The 23,838-nt window shown below is 40.5% G+C and overlaps 1 protein-coding gene across 1 annotated transcript in view; it reads left to right on the top strand.

The window, feature by feature from the left end:
- Positions 1 to 1,572: 1,572 nt before the first annotated feature.
- znf330 (zinc finger protein 330) overlaps positions 1,573 to 23,838 on the top strand; it is a 30,035-nt gene continuing 7,769 nt past the window's right edge. Inside the window, exons 1-6 of the mRNA XM_069925301.1 lie at positions 1,573 to 1,858; positions 15,117 to 15,136; positions 15,451 to 15,521; positions 19,200 to 19,279; positions 19,688 to 19,814; positions 23,357 to 23,461. Of these exons, the coding sequence (XP_069781402.1) occupies positions 1,739 to 1,858; positions 15,117 to 15,136; positions 15,451 to 15,521; positions 19,200 to 19,279; positions 19,688 to 19,814; positions 23,357 to 23,461 (523 nt within the window). The 5' untranslated portion in view covers positions 1,573 to 1,738. The remainder of the gene's footprint in view (positions 1,859 to 15,116; positions 15,137 to 15,450; positions 15,522 to 19,199; positions 19,280 to 19,687; positions 19,815 to 23,356; positions 23,462 to 23,838) is intronic.

Below are 23,838 nucleotides of genomic sequence, written 5' to 3'. Positions count from 1 at the left end.
CTCCTCACATTCCAGCATTCCTTCACCTTAAGTTAACCCATAATACTTCATTTCTAATGAGCACTTGCTTGACTCCTCACATTCCAGTATCCCTTACAATCCTAAGGGGGCAAGTTTGTTTGGCAAGACACTGAAGTGGCTGGGTGTCCATCGTACAACAAATCTCTCTCTGAAAACTGACAAGAACCTTTCAAGCACCAATGCCTGGTGAACTTTATAAATGTTGAATTCTGTGCACAGTATAAGAATTGCCTGCAACCAGTGAACTTGGAAGAATGAGAAGTGAGATTGGACTGTGAACCAAGGAACTTTTCTGAACTTGCACGTGCGCTTAGCATTGGAAGGGGGGTTAAGTTAGGTTAATAGTGATGTGAGAGATAAGTAAAACTGATATAAAAATATGAAGATGAGGAAACTAGTATGGATATATGTGTAATGAATAAAGCCAGTATGAATAGGATAAGGATAGATATTAGAATGTAGGAAGCAAAGTTAGTTTGAATAAGATAAGGGTCTTCTAGCCTGAGATAGAATTAGCAAGTTCTGCATATAAGAAGGTTGTAGCCCTGAGAGTCGGGAAGGTGTGAATTAGAACAAAGGCAGGTTTGTGAATAAGTCAGGACAATGACATGATGGGACACCGACAGGATACCCCCGGTCCTCCAAGTTCACAGAAACAGCACGTAGGCAGACAGGATTGCCTCATGCCAAACTCATCCAGGAGGCAGAAGAAGGTAAGGGGAGGGTATTCCTATACTGAAATCAACTGTATAAAAGTTGGGTGAGCCCCAGTATGTGTGTGTATTCCCAGGGTAAGGGGAAAGCACCCAACTTCGCATTGTTGTATAATAAATGTTCTTTGTTCTCAATTTTTGTCTCGAGCAAATTCTGTGAAGGTACTTCTGTTTCTCACAGTGATAAGTTAAATGTGATTCTGTTTTCATGTTTAAAGATAATTAAAAATAACTTTTGGTTTCAGTATCCATTTATCTTGGCGACTATCTATGGCTGCTGAATTTTGAGGTCCTCTGGGCTCGTAACATGGCGTGATTAGTGCAGTAGCTCGTGCAATGCTGTTTTCGCGCCAGCGATTGGGACCAGGGTTTGATTCCAGTGGTCTCTGAGGAGTCTGTGTCTTGTGTCTGCATGGGTTTCCTCCTACCCTTCAGATACTTACTGGGTAATGTACATTATTAATTGGGTGTATTTGGGCAGCATGGGTTCAAGGGGTTGTTTCCGTGCTGTATGTCTAAATTACATGTCTTGTCCTTGGCCAGATGTCGCTGGAGAAAGCTTCTGATGTGGCTTGGACCTTCCACAAGTAGGGGCGACTGGCACGTTCACAAATGTATGGGGCTGCTGACAAGCACAAATATGTTTCATAACCTTCCTGAACACCCAGACAATTGAACTCCAGCAACTTTATACATTCCAGATGAGTCTTGCCCACAAGAAAGCGGAGCGACCCAACCTACATGACGTTGCCACCATTCACGCGACGTCACGAGCGCGACGGAAGTCTGGCGATTTGCTCGCGGCTCCTTGAACGACGCGGACGTCACGAGCGCGACGGAAGTCTGGCGATTTGCTCGCGGCTCCTTGAACGACGCGGACGTCAAGCGCCGTCCGCCACGAGCTTGGGATCGACCGGGCAAGGTTTCGTGCGCGCCCGCCCGCTTTTGAGCAGCCGCCGCCCGTCTGCTTTCAGAGGTCGTGCTGGCAGACACACACTTATAAGATGCCGAAGAAGAAGACTGGGGCACGGAAGAAGGTGGAAAGTCGCAAAGTGCGAGAAAAGTTAAGTCGGGCGGCCAAAGACAACGTGGACGTGGCGAAACACCCCTGCAATACCTCCATGGTGAGTGCATCCAAGGGCGGTCTGGCCAGGCTGTGTTGACCATGAGCTGGAGCATGGCGGCTCAACGGTTCCCAATTCCTTGCTTTTGACTCAATTTTAATGTTGACCCCCCTCGATTCATAGTCTAAGTTAATGGAAATGTGCGTTCCAGTACTTGAAACCAGTGTTTCCATAAATTTGATGTTAATTGGCTAATGACAAAGGATACTTTCCTTTCAGTTGAAAGTACATGAAATGCAATGATCATTAGTCCTGGGCCCTATTACTCTGTTCCCAGAGGTGGGTAATGCATGGTGTTTCCCACTTGCATTCTCTATAAACTCAAGACTCCTGATTTGCATGAAGTGTTGCACATCCCTGACCTGACACTGGTTTGGCACTGCTTCTATTAAAATTATTATTGGTATTGAAATGGTGGGTTGGGTGGGGGGGGCAGCATGGGACTATAGATAAGGAAATTTGAAATTAAATTAGAAATTGCAAGTTTTAAGTTAACTGGAGTGAAATATGAAAGTATGCGGGTGCCGTGATTGTAGTAGAAACACAGGACTTCTGGAGGAACTCAACAGGTTTCTGTGTCCATAGATGTACTACTGATATTTTAGAACTGAGACCTTACTCAAGGAATTGACATACTGGGCACATCCTCTAGCCCTGCAAAAAAAAAACTTTCTGTATTCTTTTGTATGCTCGCAAACTATCTGCCTTCATCTTGGCTTTTGTTCCTTTTTCTCTCTCATTGTTTTATTAATTCATAGATTGCATGACTTCTCTATAATGTATCCTTATGGCAAACTTAGCTTCACCCTATCTAAGAAATCATCTGGTCTTTATCCTTCCATCATCATCTCTGCAACTTAAAGACTAACTCTTTTTCTTTCCCCACTAGTTCTGTGAAAAAGTCTCAGACTTGGAACATTAATTCTGTTTCTTTCTGCAGATGTTGTCAATCTTGCTAGTCCAGCATTTTCTCTTTGTTTTTTTATAACTATTTCCAGTATTGTAACCCTTTAGAATATTTAGGCTTTTTCAATTTTGAACATTTGCATTCCAGAAGGTGTTAACACACAAGATCGCTATTAATTTAGTCACTTTGTTTGCATGTCCAACTTGAGACTCCTGAAAGCTGTTTTGATGAAAGAGCCTACAAGGTGGGCAGACAAAAAATGAACCTGGCAAATTTGGCCTATGGTTGTATAAAGTGGCAAGTGCATTTAGAACGGTATTGAAATCTGAACATTTCCATACATCTGAAGCCCTACATACAGTGGTATGCAAAGTTTGGCCTCCCTGGTCAAATTTTCTGTACTGCGAATAGCTAAGTAAGTAAAAGATTACCTGATTTCCAAAAGGTATAAAATTAAAGATGACACATTTCTTTAATATTCTAAGCAAGATTACTTTTTTTAAATTTCCATCTTTTACAATATAAAAATAATTAAAAAAAAAACAAAGGGCCCAAAACACCCCCTTTGGCAAGTAATCATAACTTGTGAACGCTTTCTGTAGTTATCCAAGAGTCTTTCAATTCTTGTTTGGGGATTTTCACCCTTTCTTCCTTGCAAAAACTTCCAGTTCTGTGAAATGTTTGGGCTGTCTTGCATGCATTGCTCTTTTGAGATCTATCCACAGATTTTCAATGATACTTAGGTCGAAGGACTGTGAGGGCCATGGCAAAACCTTCAGCTTCTGCCTCTTGAGGTAGTTCATTGTGGATTTTGAGATGTGCTTGGGATCATTATCCTGTTGTAGAAGCCATCCACTTTTCATTTTCAGATTTTTTTTCCCACAGACTGTGTGTGGCTCGCTGGCGTGTGGCTCGCTGGCGTGTGGCTCGCTGGCGTGTGGCTCGCTGGCGTGTGGCTCGCTGGCGTGTGGCTCGCTGGCGTGTGGCTCGCTGGCGTGTGGCTCGCTGGCGTGTGGCTCGCTGGCGTGTGGCTCGCTGGCGTGTGGCTCGCTGGCGTGTGGCTCGCTGGCGTGTGGCTCGCTGGCGTGTGGCTCGCTGGCGTGTGGCTCGCTGGCGTGTGGCTCGCTGGCGTGTGGCTCGCTGGCGTGTGGCTCGCTGGCGTGTGGCTCGCTGGCGTGTGGCTCGCTGGCGTGTGGCTCGCTGGCGTGTGGCTCGCTGGCGTGTGGCTCGCTGGCGTGTGGCTCGCTGGCGTGTGGCTCGCTGGCGTGTGGCTCGCTGGCGTGTGGCTCGCTGGCGTGTGGCTCGCTGGCGTGTGGCTCGCTGGCGTGTGGCTCGCTGGCGTGTGGCTCGCTGGCGTGTGGCTCGCTGGCGTGTGGCTCGCTGGCGTGTGGCTCGCTGGCGTGTGGCTCGCTGGCGTGTGGCTCGCTGGCGTGTGGCTCGCTGGCGTGTGGCTCGCTGGCGTGTGGCTCGCTGGCGTGTGGCTCGCTGGCGTGTGGCTCGCTGGCGTGTGGCTCGCTGGCGTGTGGCTCGCTGGCGTGTGGCTCGCTGGCGTGTGGCTCGCTGGCGTGTGGCTCGCTGGCGTGTGGCTCGCTGGCGTGTGGCTCGCTGGCGTGTGGCTCGCTGGCGTGTGGCTCGCTGGCGTGTGGCTCGCTGGCGTGTGGCTCGCTGGCGTGTGGCTCGCTGGCGTGTGGCTCGCTGGCGTGTGGCTCGCTGGCGTGTGGCTCGCTGGCGTGTGGCTCGCTGGCGTGTGGCTCGCTGGCGTGTGGCTCGCTGGCGTGTGGCTCGCTGGCGTGTGGCTCGCTGGCGTGTGGCTCGCTGGCGTGTGGCTCGCTGGCGTGTGGCTCGCTGGCGTGTGGCTCGCTGGCGTGTGGCTCGCTGGCGTGTGGCTCGCTGGCGTGTGGCTCGCTGGCGTGTGGCTCGCTGGCGTGTGGCTCGCTGGCGTGTGGCTCGCTGGCGTGTGGCTCGCTGGCGTGTGGCTCGCTGGCGTGTGGCTCGCTGGCGTGTGGCTCGCTGGCGTGTGGCTCGCTGGCGTGTGGCTCGCTGGCGTGTGGCTCGCTGGCGTGTGGCTCGCTGGCGTGTGGCTCGCTGGCGTGTGGCTCGCTGGCGTGTGGCTCGCTGGCGTGTGGCTCGCTGGCGTGTGGCTCGCTGGCGTGTGGCTCGCTGGCGTGTGGCTCGCTGGCGTGTGGCTCGCTGGCGTGTGGCTCGCTGGCGTGTGGCTCGCTGGCGTGTGGCTCGCTGGCGTGTGGCTCGCTGGCGTGTGGCTCGCTGGCGTGTGGCTCGCTGGCGTGTGGCTCGCTGGCGTGTGGCTCGCTGGCGTGTGGCTCGCTGGCGTGTGGCTCGCTGGCGTGTGGCTCGCTGGCGTGTGGCTCGCTGGCGTGTGGCTCGCTGGCGTGTGGCTCGCTGGCGTGTGGCTCGCTGGCGTGTGGCTCGCTGGCGTGTGGCTCGCTGGCGTGTGGCTCGCTGGCGTGTGGCTCGCTGGCGTGTGGCTCGCTGGCGTGTGGCTCGCTGGCGTGTGGCTCGCTGGCGTGTGGCTCGCTGGCGTGTGGCTCGCTGGCGTGTGGCTCGCTGGCGTGTGGCTCGCTGGCGTGTGGCTCGCTGGCGTGTGGCTCGCTGGCGTGTGGCTCGCTGGCGTGTGGCTCGCTGGCGTGTGGCTCGCTGGCGTGTGGCTCGCTGGCGTGTGGCTCGCTGGCGTGTGGCTCGCTGGCGTGTGGCTCGCTGGCGTTCTTCCCTCTTGTATCTCTGACTGCAACACAAGCCCAAAGCATGATCAATCCACCCCCTTTCTTAATATTTGGTGAGGTGTTCCTTTTATGAAATTCTTCACCCTTCTTTTCTCCAAGCACACCTTTGCTCATTGCAGCCAAAAAGTTCTATTTTAATTTCTTCATTCCTCAGGACTTGATTCCACAATGCATCAGGATTGTTTTGATGTTTCTTTGTACACTTCTAATGCTGAATTTTGTGGTGAGGATGCAGGAAAGATTTTCTTCTGATGGTCATATTTGCGCAGGTGTCGCTGCACAGTAGAACATGCACCACCTCTCCAAAATCTATTAAATCTTCTTTTGCAGTCAAACAGGGGATTTGATTCGCCTTTTTAGTAATCCTATGTGCAATTCTCTCGGAAAGTTTTCTTAGACTTCCAGGCCATTCCTGTTAACTACCATTTCTTAATTTCATTACAAACTGAGGAAGCAACCATCAGAAAACGCTATCAATCTGGTGTGTGGGAATCATTTATTTTAATCTTTCAGAGTGCTCGGCAGCTACTTAGAGGAACCCATGGCTGCTGATTGTTGGGACAAGGTTTGAGGAGTCAGGGTATTTATAAAGCTTTGTAATTTACATCACTTGGCCTTTCCTAATGATGACTGTGAACAAACTAACAAGCCCTAATAAGCTAATTAAGGTCCGAGACCTTGGGAAAAGTTATCTGAGAGCTCAAATCTCTTGGGGTGCCCCAAGTTTTGCAAGGGGCAAAAATAAATACACTAATCTTGCTTAGAATATTGAAAAGAATGTGTCTTTAACTTTGTGACTCTTTGGAGATCAGTTCATCTTCTACTCATGTAACTATTCACAGAAACAAATGTTGACTGGCAGTGCCCAAACTTTTGCCCACTACTGTAAGCAGTGGGAGTGCAACTCTGCAAGCTACCTGCTCATCACCCCCTACTTGCCTCTGCAGGACCCACAAAACCAAAAGGAAACCTATAATCTGTGCAATCATAGCTGTTCAACTTGGTGAATTACTGTGGGAAATTTTACTGTTTTGAAGATTTTTTGTCATTAATCAAGATTGATGTCACTTCATTTGCATTATTCATTTCAATAGAATGTGATTATTCTGCAGAACATTTTACTTTTCAGTTGATTGGTTGTTTCTTTTAAAGAATTATTGGTAGACCAGTGTAGATGTCAGTAGTCCAATAATTTCCTACACTAACTGGATTTTCTCTGTTTGTCTGCTGGTCTTGCATTGCAAATTTACAGAGAAATGCCCTGATTCAGAATTATGCAAAGAGTCTTACAAATTTGTAAGAAATGGCACCCAACAATATAATTATAGCCTTTGGACAATTGGAACAGTTTGTCATTGAAGATGCAGAAAAGCTGCAGATGCTTGGATCTTTTTTTTTTTTTTTTTTAAATTGAATCACATTTATTCAAATCACAATAGAAAGTTTACAACGTGGGTGCAGGTCCATCACTTCGAAGAGAAACGTTTCACAAACAATGCGTTTCACAAACTAATCAATTGCATGGATCAACACATCCAATGTTACAGTTTTCAAATTTAACTTCTGCTTCCACTCCCTGCATCTTTTCTTTAAACATTACAGATCCTAGTGTCGGCATTTTACTGATCGAGAAACCTCACAGGAAGAAGTGACCGCTGCAGAGACCAGCAGTTTGATCAAAGTTACCGGAACAATGGTCTAGGCCCGAAACGTTGGCTCCCCTTGCCTTCCTCTGCATGCTGCGTGGCCAACTGACTTTCTTCGGCACGTTTGTGTGTCACAGCCGAAGCAGTGAGTCGGCAGCACGGCTCGGTTCTCCCGACTTGGGGCAGTAAGTGGTCGCTTCTTCAATGAGTTCATGAACTCATTGTGATCACCAGAGTGGATCACATCAGCACTGATCACAGCCAGAATCTCCCAGTGGGGAAGTTTATTTTAGTCGTAAGATGCAGACCGGGGAAAGAATCGTTCATGCGCCGATGATAACCATTCCTCCGGACTATATTTTATATTCCTTATTTCTCTTTTTTTTTTTTTTAAATTTTTTATTTTTCACACCATAAATCACAATAGCCATGATATACACTTTTTCTTTTCCACACATTTACAGTGACTTTTTCTCCCTCCCTCCTCCCAAGCCACCCCCCCACCCCACCCCCTTTCATCCATTTTAGGTATACAATCTAGGTTGCATTAATTCAGTTAGACAATGTTGTCATTCAACAAAAATACACCAGAAATTCTACTGAGTCCATTCTTTTCTTTTCTTCTCCTTCCATCAACTTAGGTAATGTTTGTTCCCGGTAGGTTTTCGCTATTGTATTTAATGTAAGGCTCCCATACTTGTTCGAATATTTCAATATTATTTCTTAAACTATATGTTATTTTTTCTAATGGAATACATTTATTCATTTCTATATACCATTGTTGTATTTTCAAATTATCTTCCATTTTCCAGGTTGACATAATACATTTTTTTGCTACGGCTAGGGCTATCTTGACAAATCTTTTTTGTGCATCTTCCAAGTCAATTCCAAATTCTTTATTTTTTATGTTACTTAGGAGAAAGATCTCTGGATTCTTTGGTATATTGTTTTCTGTTATTTTATTTAATATCTGATTGAGATCATCCCAAAATTTTTCTACTCTCTCACATGTCCAGATTGCATGAATTGTTGTTCCCCTTTCTTTTTTACATCGAAAACATCTATCAGATACTGTTGGGTCCCATTTATTTAACTTTTGCGGTGTAATGTATAGTCTGTGTAACCAATTATATTGTATCATACGCAGCCTCGTATTTATTGTATTTCTCATCGTTCCAGAGCATAACTTCTCCCATGTTTCCTTTTTTATCTTTATATTTAAATCTTGTTCCCATTTTTGTTTAGTTTTACCATTTGTTTCCTCATTCTCCTTTTCTTGCAGTTTAATATACATATTTTTTATAAATCTTTTGATTAACATTGTATCTGTAATCACATATTCAAGGTTACTTCCCTCTGGTAAACTCAAGTTGCTTCCTAATTTATCTTTCAAGTAGGATCTCAGTTGGTAATATGCCAGCGCTGTATCTCCAGTTATATTGTACTTATCTCTCATTTGTTCAAAGGATAAGAATCTACTTCCTGAAAAACAATTTTCTATTCTTTTAATCCCTTTTTTTTCCCATTTTCTAAAGGCAAGGTTGTCTATTGTAAAAGGGAGTAGCTTATTTTGCGTCAATATTAGTTTTGGTATTTGGTAATTTATTTTATTTCTTTCTACATGAATCTTCTTCCATATATTGAGGAGATGGTGTAATACTGGAGAAGTTCTATGTTGTACCAATTTTTCGTCCCATTTATATAATATGTGTTCAGGTATCTTTTCCCCTATTTTATCTAATTCTAGTCTCGTCCAGTCTGGTTTTTCCCTTGTTTGATAAAAATCTGATAGGTACCTTAATTGTGCGGCTCTATAATAATTTTTGAAGTTTGGCAATTGTAAGCCTCCTTGTTTATACCATTCTGTTAATTTATCTAGTGCTATCCTCGGTTTCCCCCCTCTCCATAAAAATCTCCTTATTATTTTCTTTAACTCTTTGAAGAATTTTTCTGTCAGTTGTATTGGCAATGCCTGAAATAAGTATAGTATCCTTGGAAAAATGTTCATTTTAATACAGTTTATCCTTCCTATCAGTGTTAGTGGTAGCTCTTTCCAATGCTCTAAATCGTCCTGTAATTTTTTCATTAGTGGATTGTAATTGAGTTTATATAATTGGCCTAGATTTTTGTTTATTTGCACACCTAGGTATCTTATTGCCTGCGTTTGCCATCTGAATGGGGATTCCTCCTTAAATTTTGAGAAATCCGCGTTATTCATAGGCATTGCTTCACTTTTATTTACGTTTATCTTGTATCCCGACACTTCTCCATATTCCTTCAATTTCTTATATAGTTCTTTTATTGATAGTTCTGGTTCTGTTAAGTACACTATCACATCATCCGCAAACAGACTGATTTTATATTCCCTGTCTTTTATTTTTATTCCTTTTATATTATTATCTCTTCTTATCGATTCTGCTAGTGGTTCTATAGCTAGCGCAAACAATAATGGTGATAGTGGGCATCCCTGCCGCGTTGACCTGCTTAAATTAAATTGCTTTGATACATGTCCATTTACTGTCACTTTCGCTAACGGTCCCTTATATAATGCTTTAATCCAATTAATATACTTCTCCGGTAAACTGAATTTTTGCAATACTTTGAACAAGTAATTCCATTCTACTCTGTCGAAGGCCTTCTCTGCGTCTAAAGCAACTGCTACTGCCGGTGCTTTATTTCCTTCTACTGCATGAATTAAGTTAATAAATTTACAAATATTGTCTGTTGTGCGTCTTTTTTTGATAAATCCAGTTTGGTCTAAATTTACCATTTTCGGTACCTGTTCTGCTAATCTGTTCGCTAATAGTTTAGCTATTATCTTATAATCTGTGTTTAGCAGAGATATTGGTCTATATGACGCTGGTGAGAGTGGATCTTTCCCTTGTTTTAGTATCACTGTAATTATTGCTGTTTTACATGAATCTGGTAAGTTTTGTGTCTCATCAATCTGGTTGATTACATCCAGGAGGGGCGGTATTATTAGGTCTTTAAATGTTTTGTAGAATTCTATTGGGAGTCCATCCTCTCCTGGTGTCTTATTATTTGGTAAATTTTTTATTATCTCTTGTATTTCTACTGTTCCAAATGGTTCTGTTAATTTATTTTGTTCCTCTATTTGTAGTTTTGGTAGTTCAATTTTAGTCAAAAATTCATCTATTTTCCCTTCTTTCCCTTCGTTTTCGGTTCGGTATAATTGTTCATAGAATTCTCTGAAGTTTTCCTTAATTTCTTTTGGATTATATGTAATTTGTTTGTCTTTTTTCCTTGTTGCCAATACCATTTTCTTAGTTTGCTCTGTCTTAAGCTGCCATGCTAAGATTTTGTGTGTTTTTTCACCTAGTTCATAATATTTCTGTTTTGTCTTCATTATATTCTTCTCCACCTTATATGTTTGTAATGTTTCATATTTTATTTTTTTATCCGCCAATTCTCTTCTTTTGGTTGTATCTTCCTTTATTGCTAATTTTTTTTCTATGTTTATTATTTCCCTTTCCAACTGCTCTGTTTCCTGGTTATAGTCCTTCTTCATCTTGGTTGCATAACTTATTATTTGCCCTCTAATGAATGCTTTCATTGCGTCCCATAGTATAAACTTATCTTCCACTGATTCCGTATTTACTTCAAAGTACATTTTTAATTGTTTTTCAATAAATTCTCTAAAATCCTGTCTTTTAAGTAGCATGGGGTTTAATCTCCATCTATACATTCTTGGAGGGATGTCCTCTAGCTCTATTGCCAATAACAGGGGTGAGTGGTCCGATAATAGTCTAGCTTTATATTCCGTTTTCCTAACTCTCCCTTGAATGTGGGCTGATAACAGGAATAGGTCTATCCTTGAGTATGTTTTATGTCTAGTCGAGTAGTATGAGTATTCCTTTTCTTTTGGGTTTTGTTTCCTCCATATGTCCACAAGTTTCATTTCTTGCATTGATTTAATTATAAATTTGGTTACTTTGTTCTTCCTGTTAATTTTTTTCCCCGTTTTATCCATATTTGGATCCAAATTCAGATTGAAATCCCCTCCTATTAGTATGTTCCCTTGCGTATTAGCTACCTTCAAAAAGATATCTTGCATAAACTTTTGATCTTCTTCGTTAGGTGAATATATATTAAGTAGATTCCAAAGCTCTGAATATATCTGACATTTTATCATAACATATCTCCCTGCTGGATCTATTATTTCCTCTTCTATTTTAAATGGCACATTTTTGCTAATTAATATAGCCACTCCTCTTGCTTTTGAATTATACGATGCTGCTGTTACATGTCCTACCCAATCTTTCTTTAATTTCTTGTGCTCCAATTCAGTTAAGTGTGTTTCTTGGACAAATGCTATATCTATTTTTTCCTTTTTCAGTAAATTTAGTAGTTTCTTCCTTTTAATTTGGTTATGTATTCCATTAATATTTAGAGTCATATAGTTTAGCGTAGCCATTTTATATTTTGTTTATCTTCTCTTTCCGTTTTTCCCTCATTACCTTTCCTCCTTTTCCATTTCTGTTTTCTTATTTTCAACTCTTTACCAGACAACATTCCTACAACATCCAACATTTTCCTTATTCTCCTATTTCTATCTTCTTTATCCCCAGTCTCCCCTTCCCCTCCTGAGTTGCCCTTTATCCCTTGTCGAACAACCACATCTCCCCTCTCCATTTGGATTTGCGAATCCACTCGCAAGCGTCAACTGATTTTGCAGTGACCGCTCTTTTCCCCCACCCAGCCCCCCCCAGAAAAGATTTCGCTTTTTATATGTCACAAAGGTCACTCTTTTAATTCCCTCCTTATTCTCTCTATTCCATTGCCTTCTCTTATTAATTCTTGTCTATACTCTCTCTGTTTTCCTCTAATTACAGATACTTTCACATATGCCCATTGTCTCTATTCACTCTTATACCTCTTTACCCGCATACATATCAATCGTGGTCATTTTTACCCTCCTTACCCTTCTTCATCCCTCAGTCTATTTTTGTCTTTACCCACATACATATCAATCGTGATAATTTTTGCTCTCATTACCCGTCTTCATCCCTCAGTCTATTTTTGAAATTGTTCTGCAAATTTTCGTGCTTCTTCTGGATCCGAGAATAGTCTGTTTTGTTGTCCTGGAATAAACATTTTCAATACCGCAGGATGCTTCAGTGTAAATTTATATCCTTTCTTCCATAAAATCGCTTTTGCTGTATTGAACTCTTTTCTCTTCTTTAGGAGTTCAAAGCTTATATCTGGATAAATGAAGATTTTTTGCCCTTTATACTCCAGTGGTTTGTTGCCCTCTCTTACTTTTTCCATTGTCTTCTCCAGTACCTTTTCTCTTGTAGTATATCTTAGGAATTTTACTACAATAGATCTTGGTTTTTGTTGTGGTTGTGGTTTAGGGGCCAATGCTCTATGTGCCCTTTCTATTTCCATTTCTTGCTGTAGTTCTGGACATCCTAGGGCCTTAGGGATCCATTCTTTTATAAACTCCCTCATATTCTTGCCTTCTTCATCTTCCTTAAGGCCCACTATCTTTATGTTATTTCTTCTGTTATAATTTTCCATTATATCTATTTTTTGGGCTAGTAATTCTTGTGTCTCTTTAGTTTTTTTATTAGATTCCTCCAATTTCTTTTTTAAGTCTTCTACCTCCATTTCTGCTGCTACTGCCCGCTCTTCCATCTTGTCCATTTTTTTCCCCATTTCTGTTAAGGTCATATCCATTTTATTTATTTTCTCTTCTGTGTTGTTTATTCTTCTTCTTAAATCATTGAATTCCTGTGTTTGCCATTCTTTAAATGACTCCATGTATCCTCTAACAAGAGCAAGTATATCCTTTACCTTGCCTTTCCCTTTATCTATTTCACTGTATTCTTCCTCTTCTTCTTCCTCTAGGTTGACCATCTGTTGTTTCTTTGCTGCCCTTTCCTCCTCTTCTTTCTTGTTTCCATTGTCTTCTGTGGTCTCTTCTTGCTGCAGGTGTTCTGCAGCTGTCGTTGCCGGCTGTGGAGATCGACTCCCCAGCTGGTCCCCCCTCCCGTCGGTGTGTTTTTTTGCATGCGCGGTTGCGCACTTTTACTCGGCTCTGTGAGCCATTGTTGTAGTTCTCTTTCTACCGACCTGAGGTAGTGGGGCCCTCTCTCCACAGCGGGCCTCTTCGGACAGGTAAGGCCTTCACCTTTTTCCTCCGTTGTCTTCTCTTCCTCTCTTCTTTCCGTTGATTTTGATTTTTCTCCTTTTGTCTCCATCTTCTTTCCACCTTTATACTCACTTTTCTTTAACTTGTATTTCTGTGCCTTTGTATTTTCTCTTGTTTTTCCCGACTTTTCTGGAGAGGGCTGGAGTTCACCGTCCGGCCACTACTCCATCACGTGACTCCCCCAGATGCTTGGATCTTGAGCAAACAAAGAATTCCTGGAGGTGCTCAGCAATTCAGACAGTATTCATTGATAGAAATGGTCAATCAACATGAGTTGATACCCCACTTAAATCTTGATGAGTGGTTTCAACGCAAGACCTTAGTGTTGCTAATCTCTATACGAAGACAGGAATAATTCAATTTGAATTAAAGCTAAAGTAGTGCACAAGAATAATCTGGGTAAACCTTAAAGTTTGAACTAATTGTCCGTGTTCTCAAAATAGATGCCTGATAATCTTGTGTAAAAGCATAAAATGATAACTGATTAATGATTTTTTAATTTGCTTTTTTCTGATGTGAACACTACTGAAAAATGAATGAAAAATGCAGGTCAATCAAGTGAAATTCCCTTTTAATTCATGGTTTGTAACTCTTGATTTCCCATATGATCAAAGCTAATGAACTCTGCTTCAGCCTTAAACAGCAGGCTAGAACGTCATGGTCTTGACATTGTTTCAAAGATGAGATGAAAATTTGAATGCAAGATGGGAAAATAGAAAGAAGAACTTTGGTAACCTTGGAGAGAGGACAAAATCAAATAGTGGCTGAGGTCCTGTTATTTTGGTTAGAATGTATTTAATTAATGTACTTGATCTCAATACATTTTCAATGTTACCAATTGCCACCACCTTTTTTTTGTAATTGAAATATAGAAGAGAAGATTTGGAACCTTTTGTTAATTTTAAGGAGACAAGTCTTTGATTACCAAGAAGTACCCAAAAAGAATTCTCTTGTATCAGTAATGACAATTGGAAATCTCCTGAAAATGGTCATTGTGTCACAAGGTGTGACTTGTTTTTGGCTGCCAGATTTTGATTACATTGTAAACTGCTTTTGGATCAGTACATCACCTTTGGCCTACATGGCTGTCAACTTGTAGTTTTTTTTTCAACAAATCATTAAATAAAAAGCAGAGAGAAATAACATTGAATTGTCATTTTTAAAAGCCTTTTAATTGTAAATGCTGCAACTGTTGTGAACAATTTTTAAAAATTTCTTCCCATTTCCTACGAGGCCTGTGAATGAAGCTTTCATTATTGGCAATTTTAGATGGGAAATCCATGCTTGCTGGAAGCACGTTTTTTTTCAAACAGGCCAAATTTGTTTCTAACTTCATCTGTTACAATCTGCAGATGGCAGGCATTAATAATACTAGGCCTGCCTCTTCCCCCTTCATTCATTTTTCCACTCCCAACCCAAATGTCTAATTCATTACTGAATAGGATTCCCTAAAAGTGTGTATTGCTTAAAAGCTTCTTGGTATGTAAAAAGTAAATTGCTTCACCAAATAGCATCTGACATCCTGTGATCATATGACCACTTTAGAATCAAATTAAAATAAGAACCTTGGGGGTAACAGAAAAAAATGCCTGCTGCCTTTATCTATAAATTTGAGATAATGGCATTGGCGTTATACTGTTATTTATTGTCGATCCCTAGTTTTCCAGGTCTAAAGCAATTGACTCAATTTCATTCAGTTGGGTATAAAATAAAAAGTTATATCTTCCCAAAATCTTTGTGGCTCTGTTTCATTTTCGTTCTGAAAATATTTTCCCCTTGTTTCCAACAGGAATGTGATAAGTGCCAAAGGTAAGAGAGTAGATGCTTTTTACTTTCAGATTTTGTAATTCTAAGTTTGCATGCTCTTTGATTTAACATCTTTACATCACATTGGCATGCTGTATGTGCCACAATATTATGATGACGGACTCTTTCATTCATATTTAGCCTTGCTGACAAGGATTTTTTTTCTTCCCTATTGATACTCGTAATCTCCAAAAGTGAAATTTTAATTTGAATTTATGTGACAAACATAACTCTCATAGTGTGGTAGATGTAAATCATTTATGTTCCTGGACCTAACTTTGCATTTACTTCTTGTTTTCTTTCCTCCTTTGTGCAAGACGGCAAAAGAACCGGGCTTTTTGTTACTTCTGTAATTCATTACAAAAGTTACCTATTTGTGCGCAGTGTGGTAAGTTGTCTTCAGTAAGTTTTTGAATTATTGCAGTTGCTTTAACATGTTTTCTACTATAATATCCAATCATAAGATAATTACTACAGTAAAAAAGTAAGATTAACATGTACTTTTAATAAAACGACATTGAAGGTTCATTGGTTTAAAAAAGGGTAAGTCAAGGTTGACGTCAAGACCTCAGGAAACTTCTCTGTTCACCTTATAGTTTTCCATGTGCGTGTGGGTGCGCATGATACAGATTTATAAGAGTTTGCTATTTATGGAATTCTGGGTGGCCTTGTCCCAATAGAATTTGTAGAAGGCATTTTGCAGTAAATTGAAGTTGGGATTTACCATTTTAATGAGTTGCATTTAGGATGTAGGTAAAGTGGGATGAATAAGGGTCACTGAAATTTGTAATTTGCAGTTAATATAATTATTACTAAAGTAAGCCCACCGCCAGTGGGCTGATATCGCCTCAAACCGTGCATCTTGGCGCCTCACAGTTTGGCGGGCAGCAACCTCCTTTGAAGAAGACCGCAGAGCCCACCTCACTGACAAAAGGCAAAGGAGGAAAAACCCAACACCCAACCCCAACCAACCAATTTTCCCCTGCAGCCGCTGCAACCGTGTCTGCCTGTCCCGCATCGGACTTGTCAGCCACAAACGAGCCTGCAGCTGACGTGGACTTTTACCCCCTCCATAAATCTTTGTCCGCGAAGCCAAGCCAAAGAAGAAGTTTCTTAGTTGCTCCTCTGGTTTAATGGTGTAGTCTAAGGTGTATATTTCTATTTATTTTATATTTCTATTAGTGTAGTCTAAGGTGTATATTTCTAGCTAGAGTTTGGCTATTTAAATAAATGGATCTGGTACAGTCGTTAATAGTCATAAAAGTGGTTATTTTGATGCTTTTCAGCAAAAAAAAACTGAATGAATATCAGTTAGCAATATCACAACTCTGTTTTTAATTGATTATGGTAAAGCTAATAAGATGACAGGTTACATTTTGACATTTGTTGTAATGATTAAACCAAGGAAGACGTTGGAAGTTACTTTCATGCATTGCTTTTGGAGCGAATGAAGCTGTTTTATCAGGGTGACACTGGGAATTATTTGGGTAATGTTAAATGACAATATATTTGAAGTGTTATGTTTTTACAGTTCTTTATGCATGTATTGATAACTTGCAGTTTGGTTTAAAATGGATAATTCACATGCTTTTAATTGAATCAATACATGACTGGATCAGATGTCATGAATGATAACCAAATAGAAGACATGGGAAAATTTGAACATTTGGTTGTGGCATGATTTTATTTTAATTGTGGATACAATGTAGTTGGAAACTGTGGTGACAATTTCAAAGTACGGAATGGGCTTCTGAGAGCCACAATAAAAGATCAGGGGTGGGGGGTTGGGTTGGTTTGATGTTGGATGTACATGAAAAGGAGTGAATTAATTTTTGAGGATAGGAATGCTAAATTCATAACTCGGGCAAAAGGAAGGTCCAAATCACAACAGATAATCACTCAACCCTGTTCATTTGAAAGGAATTGCCAATGTTAATTGAAAAGAGGCTTCTTTTTACTTAATCTGAATTGGTTACTTTTTTTGTACATTTAATCTCACACATTTTAAAAGCAGTCCCTGGACTGCAGCCAACAAAGAGTCTTTAGTATGGTCATCTGAGGCCTAGTTGCCATTTGAGATCTATCCTTCTTTATAGTACAGTTCAGTAGGGAGGCTGTGCAGTCTGTCGAATAAAAGTGGCACCAAATCTGGGCTGCAGTCTGAACTGAGCAAAATCTAGTCCAATGTGATGTTGTGCTTCTTGAAAAGTAAAATACAACTGCAAAAATGTAATTGGTTCTTTTTAAAAAAAGATTAGAAGATGCAATACAAGCATTGCTTAAAAAAAAGCTTTATTTAAATTACCCCATAGCTGGTCTATCTGACCTCAGACTGCATAAAGGTGTTGTCCTGGAAAGTAATTTATTTCCTTGTTTTGGAGACTTCAAGCTAGATCAACTTTGTATGAAGTTTTGATTTTATTTTGACCCTGCTCCCAGTGAACAATGTGCCCACACCAAAAATGAGTTGGGGGGATGGGGAGAGAGGAGAGGAGAGAAGGGGAGGGGGGGGGGTAGGAAAGTCTTGGAACATTTCATAGAGACTGTGGAGAATTTTCAGGGAAAATTCAAAACTGAGTTGGGGAAAATTACATGAGTAAAAATGGCAGCATAGATAAAAATTAACAAGTATTTGGCAAGCTGATGGAACTCAGCAGTAAAAGACAAACATCTTTTTTAAAAGAGGAAACTGGATTAATGAAAGGGCAACTACTGGATAGTCACTGACCTATGTAATAAAGGAACAGGTTCAAAGAGTGACAATCCTGGAGATGTGCTGGTAATGAACTGTAAACTTTATTTGCACATGGGAGAAATACTCAATAGGAGATGTGGGCATGCAACCTCACGCACGCTTCTTGTCTGGCCTGTCCTCTGGGTTACAAGCTAGTGGGTTGATTTCTGTGCATGGCAATTATGAACTGACATCACATCTGTATTCTGCACAAGCAAATGTATTGGAGAGATCTGGAGGAAAAATCTCCATAAACTCAATACATGTTGAAGTTTTTATGTCCACAAAGTACAAAATTGACAGACTGCAATTTCAAAAGTTACAATGTAACTCAATACATGTTGAAGTTTTTATGTCCACAAAGTACAAAATTGACAGACTGCAATTTCAAAAGTTACAATGTATAAATATTTTGTGTTGGCAAATGGTGCCATAGTATTATATTTACACTGGGAGTACATCATTTTTTAAAAAAAAGACCAACTCTGAATAATCAAATACTTTTATTGAACCACATGCTTCTGAGGACAAAAGAAAACAAAACATCCTACTTCTACTGCCATATATTGTGAGTGTGGCTGATTTGGAACGCAAAAGTTGATGAAACAGATATGACAGTGACCAGATGTGTACTAAAGGGCAAAATAGCCAGTTTGGAACCTCCCACGATAGAGATACAGAACTTTTTGTATTGTATCCTGTGGCTGTTGAAGTGGGGTAAAATAGCTATCTTTCAATGCCTTGCCGGTCATCTATTGTTTCTCACTTTCCATCTTCAAATGGCATCCTGCTTTGAGAACTTGCAGCCTGCTCCCTTCAGATAGTGTTTATTTATGCAATTGTCCTTGTCATTTCAAAACTAATTATTACTTGTAACCTGCATTTGGAAGTAGTTTGGAGGCAGGCTTTTGTTTGTGTAAATGGTTACTATATTTTTATATAGCTTCCGACAATGGCTGCTGTTCCTTAACAGTTCCTATTCAGAATATCGTAAGTACGGAAGGAAAGCCTAACAATGTGGTGCTAATCTAATGTGACATGTCTATCAAGAGTTTTGCATGGGCCAAGGAATCTATTTGGCATCAGGGGAATGCAGTAGTTAATGACTCGTGAGGGAAATAATGGTGAGATGCTTAATCCAGATTGGTTGGTCCTTTTAATTGTCTGAAAACAGTTGCTCATTACTCTGATAAATAAAACATCACTGATAATGGAAGTATAAAAGGAAAACAAATCAGTGAAGATTTTCAGCAGGTTGGTTTGTGCTTTGGCTACAGACAGTATATGTTATGTGTATTTCCTTTGTAAGTTGCATCTTTCTGTGCACTTTAGGTAAAACAAAATGCATGCTGAAAAGTTCAGACTGTGTTGTTAAGCATCCAGGTGTCTACAGCACAGGTCTTGCCATGGTGGTAAGTATTCACTTGGCTTTTCTCCATTGAGGTAATTGGAAGAACTTTACATCAATGTTTCCTGCCCAAGATTTTGCTCTGATGTTTTGTGCATCAATCTTATCAGTTCAAAAAAAATTAGAATTAATATCTTTAGTTTTAAATTTAGCAGTTTTGATGTTCAATATCATCTATGTTGCTGAATTTAAATTTTTCAATAACTCAATTATTAAAAAATTTAAGTCTAGAAGCTAAGTCTGACAGTGAGCAAAATGATTTCTGTCAATGTCTTGTGAATGTAAACCTTTTCCAGTTGAGTAACTGATATATGTAGAAATTTAGTGCTACAATAAATTTAAAAACTTCTATTTTAATAAATATGAAATTAAAGTTTAAACACATCAGTGTTTTCTTTTTTCCCCTTTATAGGGAGCAATTTGTGACTTCTGTGAGGCCTGGGTTTGTCATGGCAGGAAGTGCCTCAGCACACATGCTTGTAGCTGCCCACTTGCTGACGTTGAATGTATCGAGTGTGAGAGAGGTGTATGGGAACATGGTAAGGATGGTCTCCAATTGCTTCTTTTGAGGATGAGTAAACATTTTTTAAAAAGGGCAACCATTAACTCATTCTGTTCACAAATGCTGTGTGATCTCTTGAGTATTTCTAGCATTTTATTTTTTTGCCTTTCAACCCAATACGAATATACACAAGGTGAGTACAGAGTAATTTTATTTGGTGAGAGTGGACTGGCTCAAAAATAATTGAGCCAAGCTATAAATTGTTTTCTTTCACCTTTTTTTCTATATCTGTTAAACTTCCTGGTAAATCTGCTTAATGTGTTGAGCATGTAATATTTCAATGATTGGGGACTGTTGCTTGAAAAATATTCTGAATGTAGCCATAATATGCTGCCACCCACTGTATGTTGGTGCCACCAGTGTAATTCTATGTGGATGACAGCATCCTGTATTTGAAGACCAGTACTACAATATGTTGGGGAATTGGTCAGATTTGATTATTTTTTTTTCTTTAGAGAATTAATGAACAATTAAGTAGTTTAATTTGGACCAGTTGTTCCTGAATTGCTCAAACTTCTTGTATGTGTGACATATGTTCTATTTTGTATTGATCATAGATCTGTTTAATCAGAGATAAATTGTGGGAGGTTTTTAGTGTAGGTCACATACAAACACTTCAAAACAGATCTCATTTAAGATGCCAGCGCTCTGCTCAAGTCAGACAGTTCAGGCTCCGAGTGCCTTTGCACAAATATTTGAAGAATGCCTATGAGGACTTCAAAAGTAGGGGTTAATTGGACATGCTGTGGAGTAATGGATTATTGTTTTGCAAAGCAACAGATGAATCAACTCAGAAGATTAGGTCCAGAGCCACAGTCTGTCTGAGTGCAGAGTGCAGAGAGTCGTGTGGCTTTCTCTGAGTGAGACAAAGGATTCAGTTCTACAGTTCAGCTGTAGCAGCAACTGGGACTAGAACATTACAAGCTGGAAAGCTTGTGGGAAAAAAACCCATTTTGAAGACTGGTTGTGAGTTCTTAATTCAGCCTGGTCAAAGCCCTTGTGGTCCATACAAGAGGAGATGGCTGGCTGTATTATGTTTCACTTGAAATAATGAAAAAGGAACTCTGTTGATCTGAAAGAAAGAGTTTATCATCTGGAAGACCCTGATAAGGGCAAGATTCTTCAGCAAGACACTGATGTGGCTGGTCAGAAGGAATCAGTTGAGGGTGTCCAATGAGCATTAAATCTCTCTCTCAAAAACCGACGAGAACTTTCCTGAATGGTAATCGTTTACCTTTCAAACACCAAAGCCTGGTGAAATTCATAAATGTTAAATTCTGTGCATAGTATAAGAATTGCCTGCAACCAGTGAACTTGGAGAAGTGAGGTTGAACTGTGAATTAAAGAACTTTTCTGAACATATTGTGATGAGCCCAGAGGACCCCAAAACCCAGCAGCAATAGATATTCACCATGACAAATGAGTACTTAAAAGTTGCTTTTAATTATCTTTAAACATGAAAATAGAATCAAACTTTAACTTAACTCTATTGACTTAATTAACCTAATTTAACCCCCTTCTAATTCTAAGCGCACATGTATGTAATGTGTGTTTAAGTTCAGAAAAGGACAAGCTTTCCATAAGCTTGCCAGCTTGTCCTGTTCCAGTACCAGCTGCTGTCTCCGGCTGTAACACTGGGATGCAGACCATCAGGCCCTATGGATTTATTAGCCTTCAGTTCCATCTGTCTACCCAGCTCCATTTTCCTTTAGTTCCTCTGTTACCCTAGGTTCTTTCTCCACTATTACTCTGGGAAATTGTTTGTTTTCCCTAGTAAAGACTGATCCAAAATACGTGTTCAACTCGTCTGCCATTTTCTTGTTCCCCATAATAATTTTACCCATTTATGTCTTTAAAGACCCAATTTTAATCTTAACTAATTCTTTTCTCTTCACATACCTAAAGAAGCTTTTACTATTCTCCTTTATATTCCTGGCTAGCTTACTTTCATACCTCTCTTTTAATCTCCCGTATGGCCTTTTTATTTATCTTTTGCTCTTTAAAAGTTTCCCAATCCTTTGGCTTCCTGCTCATCTGTGCTATGTTATATTTCTCTTTTATTTTTGTATTGTCCTTGACTTTCCTTGTCAGCCACGGTTGCCCCTAAGAATCTTTCTTCCTCTTTGGAATGAACTTATTATTCTGTATTATTCCCAGAAATGCCTGCCATTGTTGTTCCACTCTCATCCCTGCTAGGGTAGCTTTCCAGTCAGCTTTGGCCAGCTCCTCCCTCATGGCTCCATAGTCCCCTTTGTTCAACTTGTAATAGTGACGACATTTCTGGTTTTTTTTTTTGCCTTCTCGCTCTCAAATCATAGATTAAAACCTATCATATTTTGGTCACTATCTCCTAATGGCTCCTTTACCTCAAGTTCTCTTATCAAATCTGGTTCATTATATAAAACTAAATCCAGAATTGTGTTCTCCCTGGTAGGCTCTAGTACAAAGAGGTCTAAGAATCCATCTCTGAGGCACTCCACAAACTCCCTTTCTTGGGGTCCAGTACCAACCTGATTTTTCCCAGCTACCTGCATGTTGAAATGCCCCCATAACAGCCATAGCATTAATCTTTGGGGCATACCAATTTTAACTCTTGATTCAACTTGCATCCTATATCCAGGCTACTGTTTGGGGGGCCTGCAGATAACTCCCATTAGGATCTTTTTGCCCTTATAATTTCTCAGTTCTCTCCATACTGATTCTGCATCTCCTGATTCTATATCACTTCTCACCAACAGAGCCACCCCACCTCCTCTGCCCACTTGTCTGTTCTTTTAACTTTCAGAAGAAACTTTGCTAAAATTCAATGCATTTCGGAATTGTCATTGCCCCTCTACTTAGATGGTGTGGTTTTTAATGAAGAAATGGTCACAAATATGAATGAGGTTTTGTATTTCTGGGATCATTGGGACATCGAAGGTGGAGAGGGTGAGCAAATTTAAGTTCTTGGGAGTCACCATCTCAGAGGATTTTTCCTGGAGCCAACACACTACTGGTATTGTAAGGAAAGCGCACCAGTGCCTCTGCTTCCTCAGGAGTTTGCAGAGGTTTGGTATGATATTGGAAACCTGGCAAATTTCTGCAGATGTTTAATGGAAAGTGTGCTGTCTGGCTGCATCATGGTCTGGTATGGAAGCCCTGCACAAGGTAGTGGACACAGCCCAGAGCATCATAGACAAAACCCTCCCCACCATCGAGAACATCTACATGGAACACTGTCAGTGGAGAGCAGCAGCAATCATCAGGATTCCACACCACACAGCATGTGCTCAGATCTCGCTGCTGCCATCAGGAAAGTATAAGTACCACAAGACTTGCACCACCAGGTTCAGGAATACGTGCTACCCCTCCACCATCAGGCTCCTAAACAATGAACTCAATGAGGACTCATTTAAGGACTCTTGTGCACTTTACTGATTTTTTAAAAAGTTTATTTACATTCATTATCTGTTTACAGTTATTTGTTTGTTTACATGTATACACAGTGTACAGTTTTATAATTCCCATCTTCCACTATAGGAGGGAGGATATTCCGGTGCTCCTTCTGTAACAACTTCCTTTGTGAAGATGATCAGTTTGAACATCAAGCCAGCTGCCAAGTTCTGGATTCTGAAACGTACAAGTGTAAGTTCTTGTTTATCTAACTTTTTTTTGGATGTTGAATCCCAGATAGTGGGGAAAATATAACTAATTTGTTTTGCATTTTTAAATTTTGGCTATAATCCAAAGCCAGTTTAAGACAATGTGTGAAGTACTGTATGATGAGAAGTGTGTTGGATGAAAATCTTATCTGTAGTCTGTATAAGTGACCAGTTTCACTATAATTCATTCCAACTGGGGACTTCGATCAATTTTAAAAATCAACTTAATTGTATAGTCTCAAAGAAACAAAAGGACTTCCAATCACTCAGGATCTAGTTGCATGTTATAATGGAGAGGAATCGGCAATCTCATTACCCTTTGATGTTGAAGAGGAACTAGTCTCAGAAATGTTCTCCTTA

Source organism: Narcine bancroftii, chromosome 3 (genome assembly GCF_036971445.1).
Source record: "Narcine bancroftii isolate sNarBan1 chromosome 3, sNarBan1.hap1, whole genome shotgun sequence".
Classification (NCBI taxonomy): domain Eukaryota; kingdom Metazoa; phylum Chordata; class Chondrichthyes; order Torpediniformes; family Narcinidae; genus Narcine; species Narcine bancroftii.
The sequence above is the reverse complement of the archived record's forward strand: the minus strand, read 5'-3'. Positions and strand labels throughout refer to the sequence as shown.